The sequence below is a fragment of the Rhinoraja longicauda genome, chromosome 12 (assembly GCF_053455715.1).
Source record: "Rhinoraja longicauda isolate Sanriku21f chromosome 12, sRhiLon1.1, whole genome shotgun sequence".
Taxonomy (NCBI): Eukaryota; Metazoa; Chordata; class Chondrichthyes; order Rajiformes; family Arhynchobatidae; genus Rhinoraja; species Rhinoraja longicauda.
In genome coordinates this window covers 19,525,005-19,539,456 of record NC_135964.1, presented here as the reverse complement: position 1 = coordinate 19,539,456, position 14,452 = coordinate 19,525,005, and the positions used below count along the sequence as shown (strand labels likewise).

At 43.4% G+C, this 14,452-nt stretch overlaps 1 protein-coding gene across 1 annotated transcript in view; it reads right to left on the bottom strand.

The window, feature by feature from the left end:
• The window catches only part of pola1 (polymerase (DNA directed), alpha 1), a 230,735-nt gene that overhangs the window by 95,619 nt on the left and 120,664 nt on the right, over positions 1 to 14,452 (bottom strand). The window contains exons 31-32 of the mRNA XM_078409144.1: positions 12,840 to 12,971; positions 11,987 to 12,161 (exon numbers count right to left, since the gene is read on the bottom strand). Of these exons, the coding sequence (XP_078265270.1) occupies positions 11,987 to 12,161; positions 12,840 to 12,971 (307 nt within the window). The remainder of the gene's footprint in view (positions 1 to 11,986; positions 12,162 to 12,839; positions 12,972 to 14,452) is intronic.

Below are 14,452 nucleotides of genomic sequence, written 5' to 3'. Positions count from 1 at the left end.
CGTCACCCATTCCTTCTCTCCCGAGATGCTGCCTGACCCGCTGAGTTACTCCAGCATTTTGTGTCTACCTTCGATTTAAACCAGCATCTGCAGTTTTTTTTCCTAGAAATCTACTCTGGTTTGAACACAACCCAGTGAACATTTCCATTGATGGTCTATAAGTTCACAACATACACTGCTAGTGAAGCCCAATGGTTTCTTCGCCGCTGTTACCTCACTGTTCTCAGACAACTGAACAGCCCTTGTAAAAGCCAGGGTCTAGTCCTGATCTTCCAACCCACCTCATTGCAGCACTTGGACCTTTTCTCTATAATTGTAACACTATAATGCTGTAAGACTATATTTTCCACTCTGATATTTTTCTCTTTGCACTATCTGTTGTACGTGTGTATGGTTTGATTGTCTTTGTGTACGGCATGATTTGACTGCATGACAGGCAAACAAAGCTTTTCTCTGTTTCGTTCCAAGTGACAATAAAAACCAATACCAATACGAAACTTGCTGCAAAGTTCCAATGTGTAAGTAGGGAATGCAATCCTGACAAAGCTGCATTAAGCTAAAGCTCTTCTTTCCTTTAAGGAGAGGAAGATGTTCCCATGGTGAGGATCAAGAAGTCATTTCACACAATGTTCTGGCCTACATTCCACAACCATCCTGTACCCACTCATCTCAACCCCTTCCAAATGTCCTCATCAGTTCCAACAAAATTAATAATCTTACTGTGTTTTGAGCTTCGCGTGAATATGTTAAGACGAAAGCACATGTTTGGCTCAAGGATTAAGCCATGCACATCTAAATACACACGGCCGGTACAGTGAAACTGCGAATGGCTTGTTAAAACAGTTGTGGTTCCTTCGATCGCTTGCTTTGTTACTTGGATAACTGTGGTAATTCTAGAGCTAACACATAACAACGTTTAGACGGGGCATTTTGGATAAATTGGGCCGACGAGCCTGTTTCCATGACTAAATAATTTATTTTGCAAAACCTAGCTGGATACAGACAGGTAAATCTAATTCGTATAAGAAAATAACTGCAGATGCTGGTACAAATCGATTTATTCACACAAAATGCTGGAGTAACTCAGCAGGTCAGGCAGCATCTCGGGAGAGAAGGAATGGGTGACGTTTCGGGTCGAGACCCTTCTTCAGAAGACCCATCTTTGTCCCGCCCCCTCCCCTGACATCAGTCTGAAGAAGGGTCTCAACCCAAAACGTCACCCATTCCTTCTGTCCCGAGATGCTGCCTGACCTGCTGAGTTACTCCAGCATTTTGTGTGGGTAAATCTAATTCACTCCCTCTGAACCACCGTTGCAATGAATACTACATGTAAGCAGTGTCCTCAATCCATTTTGACGCTAGGAACCACCCTAGTTATGGAAAATCTGTAATTTCATGACCTGTATCTGGGAACATGTTAAAGCGGACCACACCCTATAGGCTGCATTGCTCCATCTGCCAAACACACCCTCTTTGCTTCAACTTTTTTGAATTTACAGCATCCATAATTTCAGTGTTCTAAGACTGAATGGCCGAATGCAATGCATCCATTTCCCCAAACTCCTAAGATTGTTCCTCTCCACAGACTGACCATCCCCAACAGGACTAGCGGTAAACAGACCTGCTGTCTCGTACCATGCAAGGCTAAAGTACCCATCCTATCCTGCTAATTATCCCACTAAAGCAAAAGCTTTATATTTTATAATCCCGGATCAAAGTACATACTGACAGTTTGATCATATCTCAGTCTCTTTGCCAAAATGCCAGAAGACTTGTGTGGCAAGTAAAAAATGCAGCCATATCTGAAATCAAATTACCATTCCCAGTCCAGTAACATTTGATTTCGTCTTCCGTCACAGATTATTTTTGAAATTGACTGAATTCTCGATTCATGTAAAAAATCTCTCAGTAATAAAAAAGACTGATTCCAATATAGACACACAATAAACTGCAGATGCTGGAACCTTGAGCAAAGCACAAAGTGCAACTAACTCAGCGGGTCAGGCAGCATCTGTGAAGGCAACATTTCGGCTCGGGACCCTCCTTCAGTCTGGTTCTTTAGAGATTCCAAAATAGCTCCATGGTAAAAAAAAAAGAACCATGTGCAAACTGTCCTGATTGACATAGGTCTTAAAATTTGATTTTAAATTATTGTTGGGTCTGGCAGTGAAGGTAGTGGCAGCTCTTTAGCAACAGCGCTGATAATCTGAATGGAAGAAACACCGAAATTCAAAACATGAATCTCCATGCAGAAATAAAAACAGACTCCGTAATTTGGCTTTTTCTTCAAAAATGGTCAAAAATATTTGGAAAAATATTAATTGTAGAGCTGACAGAGGATACTATCGCACACCCCCAAACGCCTTTACCATCCATCATCCTTGCATGCCAATTCAATAACGCCATAACTGTTCAGAAATCAAGCTCGAGGCCTTTATTTGGGAAACATGAGGTGCATTGTTCGCAGTGCAAAACCTTGAACTTTCTTTGAATAGCTGACTGAAATAAAGGCCACACGTGTCACCAACAATTTCAAGACTGCCTCAATTAACAGTGTACAAAGCAAAGGGAACTCTGTACAGTTATTCTCCATTTAATTAACACCCCGTGGATTTATTCAAAGTACATCTCTTAAACACACTCTTTCCCTTTAAATTTTCACTGTGGTTTGCAGCAACCTGCAATGCTTCTCCCCCTACAGCCACACGCAAGAAAATACGCGGAGGGTCAAAACTAATTAAGTTCACAAAAAAACTATCCGAGTATTACATTTCTTTCTAGACGATTAGTGACAAATTAAAGAATTATTTTACACCAAAGAAAACATTTCACCACAACAATGCCGAGAATATTATGGGAACCTTTACTTGCAATTGAGTATCACCGTTTAGGCCTACACTAAAGGATGTTGACTTCAGATGCTGCCATCTATAGACCAGCATTAAATAGAAAGACAAAATAGTAGCTGCACAGAGATGATGAGAATCACTTCATTATTTAAAGATGTAAATTCTCAAGAGGTTAACAATCAGCTCAATAATTCTTTATTAAATTTTTTTTGAGCCCCGCAAATCAAATTCAATTTGCGTCTCTCTACAGACCTGTGAGCGTTTATATACTTTATTACGCCGTCAAATGAAATGAACCAGCTGGAAGGCGTTAGACTGCCTCAGTACTATGTTGGGCTTGTTAATAGTCAAAATAGAGAAATGGGTTGATGCTACAATTCCAGAGAACAGCAATTCTTAACCGGTTAAGCTGGAACGGGTGCAGTGAAGATTGTCAGGGATGTTACCAGGACTCGAGGGCCAGACCTTTCAGGAGAGGTTGAGCAGGCTAGGACTTTATTCCTTGGAGTGCAGGAGGATGAGGGATTATCTTATAGATCCTACCTGACTGACCCCATCCTAGGCCCCATCCTACCTGACTGACCTCCTCCACAGACACACTCCCACCCGTACCCTCCGCTCTGCTGCTGCTAACCTCCTGTCCCCCCCCCCCATCCGGACCAAACTCAGATCCTGGGGGGACAGGGCTTTCTCCATCGTTGCTCCCACCCTCTGGAACTCACTACCTCAGACCATCAGAGACTCCTCCTCACTCACCACATTCAAAACATCACTGAAGTCTCACCTGTTCAGCACTGCCTTCAACCACTGACCGTCACCTCACCTTATTTTTCCTTTTCTGTTCGTTTACTTATTTTTTAATTTTTTTTCTATGTTTTAGTAAACCCTGTAAAGCGTCTTTGAGTTTTTAGAAAGCGCTATACAAATGTACGGCATTATTATTATTAGATGTGTATAAAATCATGAGGGGAATCGGTACGCTGCATGCACAGGATCTTTTACGCAGAGTTGGGGAATCAAGACTTGAGGATATAGGTTTAAGTTTTTTTTTTTTTTTAAGGTTTATGCGATTTTTTAATGCAGTGCGTGCAAATTTTGAGAAAGCTATCAAGTCACAGACAGTGCATTAATTCTATAATCAGCACATCTCTGCGAGCACTTGCGTTGGCATCTGTGCCATTCTGCGTTTGTTTGTTCTGCATCATTTGCATTCTGTTTGGAGCTTATTATATATCATCAGGTAGTTGACTTCTGCTTTCCTATGGGATGTGAGGTGTGCGTTTTCACATTTCTATACCTTGCCTGATGGTAGAGGGGAGAAGAGGGAGTAGCCGGGGTGTGACTCGTCTTTGATTATGCTGCTGGCCATGCCGTGGCAGCGTGAGGTACAAATGGAGTCAATGGTTCAGTTGCCTGATAACAGCTGAAAAAGAGGTGCTCTTCAAGTGTGCCCCACCATTCAATATGATCATGCCAGATTGGTCCCAAGCATTGGCTCCTCTTCAGTACGTATTCCATGTAACCTCACTGACCAACAGCTAGTATCCGGACACCATTCACACCCAGCTCAAATAACATTTCTGCAATCTATTGTGAAGGAAGCCTGGATGACACCAGAAAAGAAATGGAGGTGCTTGAACCTCAGGGGAGTACACAGGAAGAGGCTGTTTACATAGGAAAGGGCAATTTCACAAATGGATCTGAACACAGGTGAATAATTTATAAACGGGGGCCATTTCAAGAGTGGATGCCAGTAGAAGTACGCTGGCACATGATGGAATGATAGACCAGGACTTCGTACGGTTTAGGTCATAAACAGCAACGTTTTGGAGGAACTCAAATTCACAGAGGTTGGAAGATCATCCGAAGGAAGCATTGAAATAATTGAGAGGGCCGGGCAATAACAAAGTCGGACTCAACAATACACTGGGAGGGCTGCAAGTGTTACAATTGAAAAGGAAATAGGTTTTGAAAAAGGATAATACACAGGGTTGGAAGCTTCATCCAAGCATAAACAGGATGACAATATTGTGAACAAGATTGGTCTAGCTTAGACCAGTGGCTGGGGGAGGGAGGGGGGTGTGGAGATGGAATTGATGGCTAGGAAATGAAGGTTCCAATCTCAGCAAAGATAAAGCTATCTAATTAAGGGATGCCAAGCTCATGGACACCAAGTTCTAAATAAGAGATCCATCACTCACAGCCCTGTGTGATGTTTAGCTTGGAATTTTATTTTGTACTTTTTTTTTGTGCAATAACTCTCCAGATTGTGGTGAATTTAATCTAGGTTAGTTTATGGCAGGTCACGTTTGATTTATTCTGCTTTTAGTCTCTACAGCTGACCTGGAATATTTCACTGGGCCTTGAAATTCCTCCACACATGCAAGTTTGTTCTTGCTCTCAAGTATTTGGACAAGACACATCCTCTAACAGATAACACTATCAAAGTGCGGATTCGTGCTACACACAAATTTAGGCAACATTTTTTTTTTTTTAATCACCCTTCAAAGGGGCACACCATCAAATCAGTGACTCAACACGCATAATCAGATCAATTAAAAATGCTCTCCTTTGCTGTTTTGAATATTAAACAAAGCCTTTGGGTCAGATCACTCCAGGGAACAGCAGTGATAATAGCACAATCAAACTGACAATTTTTATATTATTCCCAAAGATAAACGTGGCAGCAATAGGTGAAGGGTACTGGGAGGACTGAAAGGAGGAATAAAACAGTAAGAGGGATAATTGCAAAGAAACAGAGCTCAACTTACAAATTAAACCATCACAAAGAAAATTAGCCAACAGCAACAACTCATTACCAGGTTGTTGCTGCTCACAATCCATTTGTCGGGAGAAGATGGGAAGCTGATTATAAAAAAAGCTAACAAGCGATCATCGACACGCAAGTCTGACCTCATATGTTCATAAGTTCCAGGAGCAGAATTTAGGCCATTCGACCCATCAAGTGCACTCAGCCATTCAATCGTGGCTGATCTATATTTCCCTCTCAACCCCATTCTCCTGCCTTCTCCCCGTAACAACTGTCAACTATATCCCTAGATTGCAAGTTTGGCAGTAATTGATGTTTTGACAGCATAGCCATAACTTGATTCCTCTTAAAAAATTTCATGGGAAATTGCAGTGACCAACGAGTGACTTTTAGGAATATAAGCCTCACTGATTTCCAGCTGGGGTCTTCAGCAACAGTGCACGGTTAGCGACTGCTGGTGGCCCAGGTCAGTTCACCAAACCGTAAAGGATAGGGATTAATGTGGTGCCTTTATTTGTCCAGGAAGCTCCAGACAGAGAGATCACCAGCCGGAGAGGCTTATCATCTGAGATTAGCTCAATTTCCTTTTTTTGCTCATGGGTGGCACCAACCTCTGTTGGTGCAGACAGAAAGGAGCCAGTGGGCCTCATGTTTGGCATGGACATTGTGGGCCGAAAGCCTTGTTCTTGTGTTGTATTGTTTATAATAATAATGGATAAATGTGTACCAACAAAAACATTCCAAGTCTTCAACAGAAGACTTAAATGAACCAGGAGCTTGTATACGCAGAGGGCAGGATGTGCAGCATTTAGGATGGGCAATCCAGTGTCATAAGAAGTCCAGCTAAGACTTCCTGAAGGCCATCAAGAGGCTGAAGAGACAATTTTTAGCTAACCTGGAGTCACAGATAGACTCTCTGCAGCCATGGCAGGGTAAGCACACCATCACCTCCAATAATGCAGAGCCAGATAGCCTAAGTGGCAATGGCGCATCACATCCAGTTGAGCTTGACGTTTTTTATGCACACGTTTAAATGGAGAACGATGACACAGCTGCACAAGTCCCATCTGTCCCTGACGATCCTGTGATCTCAGAGGTTGACATCAGAGAATCCATCAAGAGGGTGAATCCACACAAAGCGTGGCCCAGACGCCGTACCTCCTGAGCGCTAAAGACCTGTGCGGACCAACTGGCTGGAGTATTCAGTGACGTCTTTACCCGCTTGCTTCTGCAGGCATTGGATCCCACTTGCTTCAAAAGTGAGAACATCTATTGTACAGGAGCACAAGCAGTACACGGCGACCTGCCTCAAGGACCACCGTCCGGCACCACATACATCCAATGTAGAGAAGTGTTTCGAGAGGTTTGTTACAGCGCAATTCAATTCCTGCCTCAGAAAAGACTTGGACTTGCTTCAATTTGTCCATTGCCACAACAAAGGTCATCGCACTTGCTTTCCACTCTGCTTTGGGTCACCCGGATTATAAGAACACATCGGTCAAGCCGCTGTCTGCAGCTTGGCGTTCACCTGGGACTCTATCTCCCATTGCGACTGGATCCTTGACTTTCTCATTGGCAGACCTCCATTAGTGAGATGGATAACACCTCCTCCTCACTGATCATCAACACAGGTGCACCTCAAGGCTGCCTGCTTCCCTGCTCTCCTCTGTTTGAACCCATGACTGTGTGGTTAAGCACAGCCCTAATACTATTTATAAATTCCAAGGCAACACAGCTGTGGTTGGGCCGAATTACAGGTAACGATAAGACATCGTACAGGAGAGATAGAACATCTGGTTGAGTGGAGCCGCAATAGCAACCTCTCGCTCAAATTCAACAAAGCAAAGAGGCTAATCTTTTCCTTCAGATAAGTCAATTAAAGAATACACATGAGGATAGACACAAAAGGCTGGAATAACTCAGTGGGTCAGGCAACATCAGACAAATAAAGCTCTGTTATACTGTTATATCTCTGGAGGAAAGGAATAGGTGACATTTCGGTTCGAGATCCTTCTTCAGACAGTCAGGGGAGAGGAAAATGAGAGATATGACAGGGTATAGAAAAAATTAATGAAAGGTGCGCAAAAGGTCAAATCAACGGCAGCAACGATAATGAAGGAAAGGTGAGCCGACAATGGTCCATTATTGGATGCGGAGAAGGTGGTAACGAGTGATGCAAACAGTGAAACTCAGCAGGACGACAGTGAAACGGTACGACGGCCAGGGTGGGGGAGGAGTGGAGAGAGAGAGGGGGTGCAACGGTTGCTTGAAGTTGAAATAAATCAATATTCACGCCGCGTGGTTGTGGTTTTCATTGGTGGGTTGGTGTTGGAGGGATTAGCAGCTTCACATTCCTGGGTGATAATATCTCGGATTACCGGTCCTGGGCAAGCATGTAGATGTCATCACGATGAAGGCGCACCAGCATCTCTACTTACTTGGAGGTTTTGAAGAGATTCACCATGCCACTGAATACCATCTTTTACAGATGCACTGTAGAAAGCATCCTGGCTGGTTGCATCGTGGCTTGGTACGGCAATTCCAATGCACAAGGATGCAAGAGGCTGCAGAGTGGTGGACTCAGCCTGGTCCATCACGAGCACAGCCCTCGCCGCCATTGAAACCATCTACACGATGCACTGCCTCAAGAAGGCAATAGACAATAGACAATAGACAATAGGTGCAGGAGTAGGCCATTCAGCCCTTCGAGCCAGCACCGCCATTCAATGCGATCATGGCTGATCACTCTCAATCAGTACCCCGTTCCTGCCTTCTCCCCATACCCCCTCACTCCGCTATCCTTAAGAGCTCTATCCAGCTCTCTCTTGAAAGCATCCAACGAACTGGCCTGCACTGCCTTCTGAGGCAGAGAATTCCACACCTTCACCACTCTCTGACTGAAAAAGTTCTTCCTCATCTCCGTTCTAAATGGCCTACCCCTTATTCTTAAACTGTGGCCTCTTGTTCTGGACTCCCCCAACATTGGGAACATGTTTCCTGCCTCTAATGTGTCCAATCCCCTAATTATCTTATATGTTTCAATAAGATCCCCCCTCATCCTTCTAAATTCCAGTGTATACAAGCCTAATTGCTCCAGCCTTTCAACATACGACAGTCCCGCCATTCCTGGAATTAACCTAGTGAACCTACGCTGCACGCCCTCAATAGCAAGAATATCCTTCCTCAAATTTGGAGACCAAAACTGCACACAGTACTCCAGGTGCGGTCTCACCAGGGCCCGGTACAACTGTAGAAGGACCTCTTTGCTCCTATACTCAACTCCTCTTGTTATGAAGGCCAACATTCCATTTGCTTTCTTCACTGCCTGTTGTACCTGCATGCTTCCTTTCAGTGACTGATGCACTAGGGCACCCAGATCTCATTGAACATCCCCTCTTCTATTATGAAGGATTCCCATCATGCCCTCCTCCCACTGCCACCATCGGGCAGGAGGTACAGAAGCCGGAAGTCTCGCATCACCAGATACAGGGACAGCTACTTTCCGCCAACTTTCTGGTTCTTGAACCAATGCTGTCAACCCTAAGTTACCCTGACAACGGAATCTTTCAGACCACCTCTTGCTCCAACATGAACTCTTTTTCCAAATTGTGGCTTGCACTAATGTCTTGTTTTTTGCAGACTTTTTTTTTGTTTTCACTGTTTTACAGAACTGTAGTAATTCATGTGTAATTTGCATTGTGTGTCATCTGAGTTTATGTGCCTATGGTGCTGCTGCAAGCAACATTTTCATTGTACCTGTACCACACCCTACTGGTGCACATGATATTAAACTCAAGTTGACTCTTAAGTGGTCGTTAGAAACACACACTCCCGTTAGCATTGTTCAAGGTCCAGACGCACCGAGTTAACAAGTAAAAATTCAAGGGGGATCCGAGGAAAACCTTTTGTTTTTGAAAAGCAGAGTGCTTTTGATCTGAAAAACACTACCCTGTCATGTAACTTGACAGGAGACCCAGCACTATCTCACAATCTGGTGTACCTTTGCTTCCCTCATTTTAATGCATTTCCTTTCATGTACGGGCACCTCGCATTTTATGCAGGGGTTACGTGCTTGAAAAGCAGCGCATAATACAAAAACGTGTAAACGAAACAAGATACGCAACTATGCAGTCAGCAGTAAATTTGATCACGATATTCCAAAAATATGAGCACATAAATCAAGCTTTGGTATGAAAGGAACAAGCGCATTATTTCAAAAATGTGTAAATCAAACACGAGCAAAATGCAAGGTGCCACTATTGTGAACAGACCTGAACAAAACATTCCAGGTGCAGATCCTATATGATTTCATGTAGCCATCTCCACTCTTGTACTCCAATCTTCTTCTTGCTATAAAGGCCACCATTTCAATTTACCTTCCTGATCAGTTGATCTCACTGCACGTTAACTTTCAATGATTTGTGCACAAGAACATTTAGGTCCTTCTGATCACCAACGATGCCAAGTTCTCAGCATTTATAAATAGACAATAGGTGCAGGAGGAGGCCATTCGGCCCTTCGAGCCAGCACCGCCATTCAATGTGATCATGGCTGATCATTCTCAATCAGTACCCCGTTCCTGCCTTCTCCCCATACCCCCTGACTCCGCTATCCTTAAGAGCTCTATCCAGCTCTCTCTTTAAAGCCCCTAATTTTTTTCTCTTCAACCATTCCAATATTATATTCCACTTCTCATGTCCTCACCCATTCACAGCCTGCCTATAGCTCAACTCAGTTACACAGCTCAGTACAGTTGGATGCGTTAAACATGGACTTCCATGCAAATCATTGATATAGATGACAAACAGCCAGGGCTTTTGCTCCAATCATGCCGACACCCCTTGGCACTGTTTCACAATCGGTGGACAACCCATTTATTTCCAATCTTCACTAATTTATAATTTATTGTCCCTAAACAATGCGACTAAATTTTGTTTTAGTAATTTATTGTGCGGCACCTCATTGAAGGCTTTGTGAAAAGTCAAAATATACATCAACTGGTACTGCTATATTGATTCTGCTAGTCACAATTATAAATTCCTCCAATAGATACATAAAATGGGATTTCCCTTTTTAACTCTCCCAGTCCTATACCAAATTCCCAAGGACTGCATTCTGTTGCCATTGACATAACAATACACTTCTGAATTCCCCCCTCCACTAAAGTCAGGTTAACAGTTGAAAGTTTACTATTTTCCCTTTCCCTCCTTTCTTAAATCCTGGGACTACATTTTCCACCTTCCAAATGTGGGAACCAATGTCAAATCTATTGTTTCCATCTCCTTTTGGGCGGCAGTGTCGAACCGGTAGAGTTGCTGTCTTACAGCGCCGGACACCCGGGTTCGATCCTGACTCCAGGTGCTGTCTGTGTGGTGTTTGTACGTTCTCCCTGGCACCGCCTGGGTTTTCTCTGGGTGCTCCGGTATCTTCCCACACTCCAAAGACATACAGGTTTGTAGGTTAATTGGTTTCTGTAAAATTGTCCCAAGTGTGTAGCATAGTGCTAGTGTACGGGGTGCTCGCTGGTCGGAATGGACTCGGTGGGCCGAAGAGCTTGTTTCCACACTGTATCTTGGAATGCAGCTCACGAGGACTTGGCGATCTATATGATTTCAATCCTATTAATTTCTCCATTAGTATTCTCTTCACTCACGCAAATTTCTTTTAGTTTCTCATTCAATCCACATCTGCTTGTATCTTCATTCATGAAGACGGCCACTATATATTGATTTAATTTCTCTGCCATTCTGCAAGGCTAAATGCTACCATTTCCATTTGGAACCTAGCATTTCTCAGCGAAATCTAACCCAAATTCCTAGCCAAAGTAAAACAAAATTAAATTTGTTAGTCTAGTCAAGACATTGTGCCTTGCATGTGGATATGATTTATTATGGTGTCTACCAAGTACTACGTTTGCATATCTGTTGTTTAGTTTAGTGCCACGTTTACCGAGGTACAGTGAAAAGGTTTTTTGTTGCGTGCTATCCAGTCAGCAGAAAGACTATGTATGCTTACAATCACTCCGTCCACATAGTACAGATACAGGATAAAGGGAATAACTTTAAGAGCAAGATAAAGTCCAGAAAAGTCAGATTAAAGATATATCATTATCATATATCATATCATATATATACAGCGCAGAAACAGGCCTTTTCGGCCCACCAAGTCCGCGCCGCCCAGCGATCCCCGCACACTAACACTATTAACACTATCCTACACACTAGGGACAATTTTTACATTTACCCAGCCAATTTACCTACATACCTACAAGATGTTGCATGTATGAAATTTGTTGTTGCATTTCAGGATAAAGGACAATAAAACACTCTTGACTTGGAAACACCAATGCCTCTGATCATCTACTTACCCAACAAGGTAGCAATTAGTGCAGAGTCTATTCCATCTATGGGTTCACAGATTCGAGCCACAACTGGATGCACTTGCTGGGAGAGGTAGTATTGTGTGTCGATGGTCAGGTTCTCCTGTTTCTGTAGTTGCTCGGGTGCATAGGCTCGCTGGCTGGCACTCAGGTGTGAGCCATCCTAAAGAAATACATTGTTTGTTAACATTCATCACCAAGAGAGCAAGAGTACGTCCGGTAAAAGTGGGCTGCAGAGGTTTCAGAGCGCGATGGACCACGTCGCTGTCTGGAGAGCTAGGAATTCGCGAACAGAGTTTGCGTCAGACTGTAAAGGAGATGTCAGAGGCAGCAGAGCAAGACAGTAGGTGGATTTGGCGGAGAAGGAAATCGTGTCAGTTGGAGGCAGAAGGGAAATGTATAACATGTGGTATGTGTATTTCTTTGTAAGTGTATTTCTGTGTAAGTTTCCTTTATTTAGTAGATGCTGGTAGCAGAGATGGTGAGGGCAGGTATTGAGGGGGGTGGTTCTGGGACGCCAGAACTAACTGTTGAGCCTTCACGAGGTCTCATGGGCCTAACTCAATGACGCACCACTGAAGGGAGGTGTCCACTTGAAAACCTTAATGATATACTTTCATCTACACGATTAGTTTTTATGTGCGTAGCTTATTATTGCATATGGAGTTAGTTATTGTCATTAGCATAAGCAGTCTAGATACTACTTTGGCTTTAGTTTTCTTGGTTGAGCACTTATCCTGGTGTTATAGCACAAGTACTTTGTGTTTCAATTGTAATCTTGGCCTCAACCTGTTTTAACAAAGATCAATTCGGTTGATGAAACTAATTTTCCAGTTCTTACTTGACAAATTATGTAAGATATTGTGTCCCCGGCTTTTATTTTCCGTCCTCCTTGGGAATTTATCCACATGGCAACATGCACGTGAGGCAGGCTTTGTTTATCTGGGTAATCTCGGGGATCTTTGGTCAGAGCCTGTAGCAGTAACATAAAAACAACAATATCAAATTATTCAATCAACAACGTACAGACTAGGAGAAACTGGTGCCCACACCACCCAACTTCCTAATTTATAAATTCACAATTGTCTTTCAATTAACCATTCTTTCATCCTGTGCTGTGACAACGTCAAATTAAGGTGGTTTATATTTCCCAGCTTTGAACAAGCAACTCTAACTTAAGCAAGGCACAAAGTGCTGGAGTAACTTGGCGGGGCAGGCAGCATCCCCTGGAGAATACGGATAGGCGATGTTCAGGTCAGAACCCTTCTTCATGATTTTGTCTTGGTTGGGTTTGTTGCAAAGTGAGCAGAGGGCTGTGCGTTCAGAAGGGGCGAGATTAGAGTGGGAAAGGGGAGTAGAGACGTCAAGGCGGTTGATGTTGCGCTGGCGTCTGGAAATAAAAGGTCCAGAGAAGGTAGAAGGCAGAGGCAGAGGCAGAGGCAGAGGAAGTCCAAGAGGAGTAAAGCTGGAGACGGGTGAAAGTGTCGTCCTTGGGAGGTGAGGAATCCTTCCTACAGAAAAACGATTTTCCAGCTCAACATTACTAAGCCATGAAAGCAGAGGTCTCCACATCCATGCCAACACTGACCATTGTTCAAGGGCCTGCACGTGGTTATTAATGTTAACCATTGACTCCTACGGTTGTTAACCTTTGCCAATCACATTAAGCAATTTAAAAACAATGTTTGGAATGTGCCCACTATTGGCACACTGGAATTTTTGTTAGTTCATAAGTTTTAGGAGCAGAATTAGGCCATTCAGACCATCGAGGCTACTCCGCCATTCAATCATGGCTGATTTATCTTTCCCTCTCAACCCCACTTTCCTGCTTTCTCCCCATAACCTTTGACACCCTTACTCATCAAGAATCTGTCAATCACTACTTTAAAAATAACCAATGTCTTGGACTCCACAGCCATCTGTGGCAATGAATTTCACAGATTCACTACGCTCTGACTAAAGAGATTCCCCCTCATCTCCTTTACAAAGGTACGTCATTTTATTCCAAGCATCGTCAGTGATGGCAAGCTACAAAATGCATGATGGAAGCATTTATCTTGAAAGTTCAATTATATCAAAGTTCAATTTACTTTAGTTCAGTGATTTTGAACCCTGACAGACCTCCTTACTTGCATGTTCCAGCAACAAATTCCCTTCCTCGACAAGTACCACCACAATCCCACACGGATTTATCCATGTGTGGTTGCTGGGCAACATGAGCCACAAATGTATAGTTAGTCCATTTGTTGTCCGACTTAGTGTCGACCCTGTGCTACCTTACAAATATTTCCACTGCACACACTCCTTCATACTGTAACTCCCTCCAACCATTCCAAACTCAAACCACCCTTGCTCTTCCATCCGAAACTCCTCTTTTGAACATGGCCTTCAGTCTATTGATGGTTGTGTTTACAGTCAATCACTCAGGCATTCCACTTTATCTAAATTTGATCG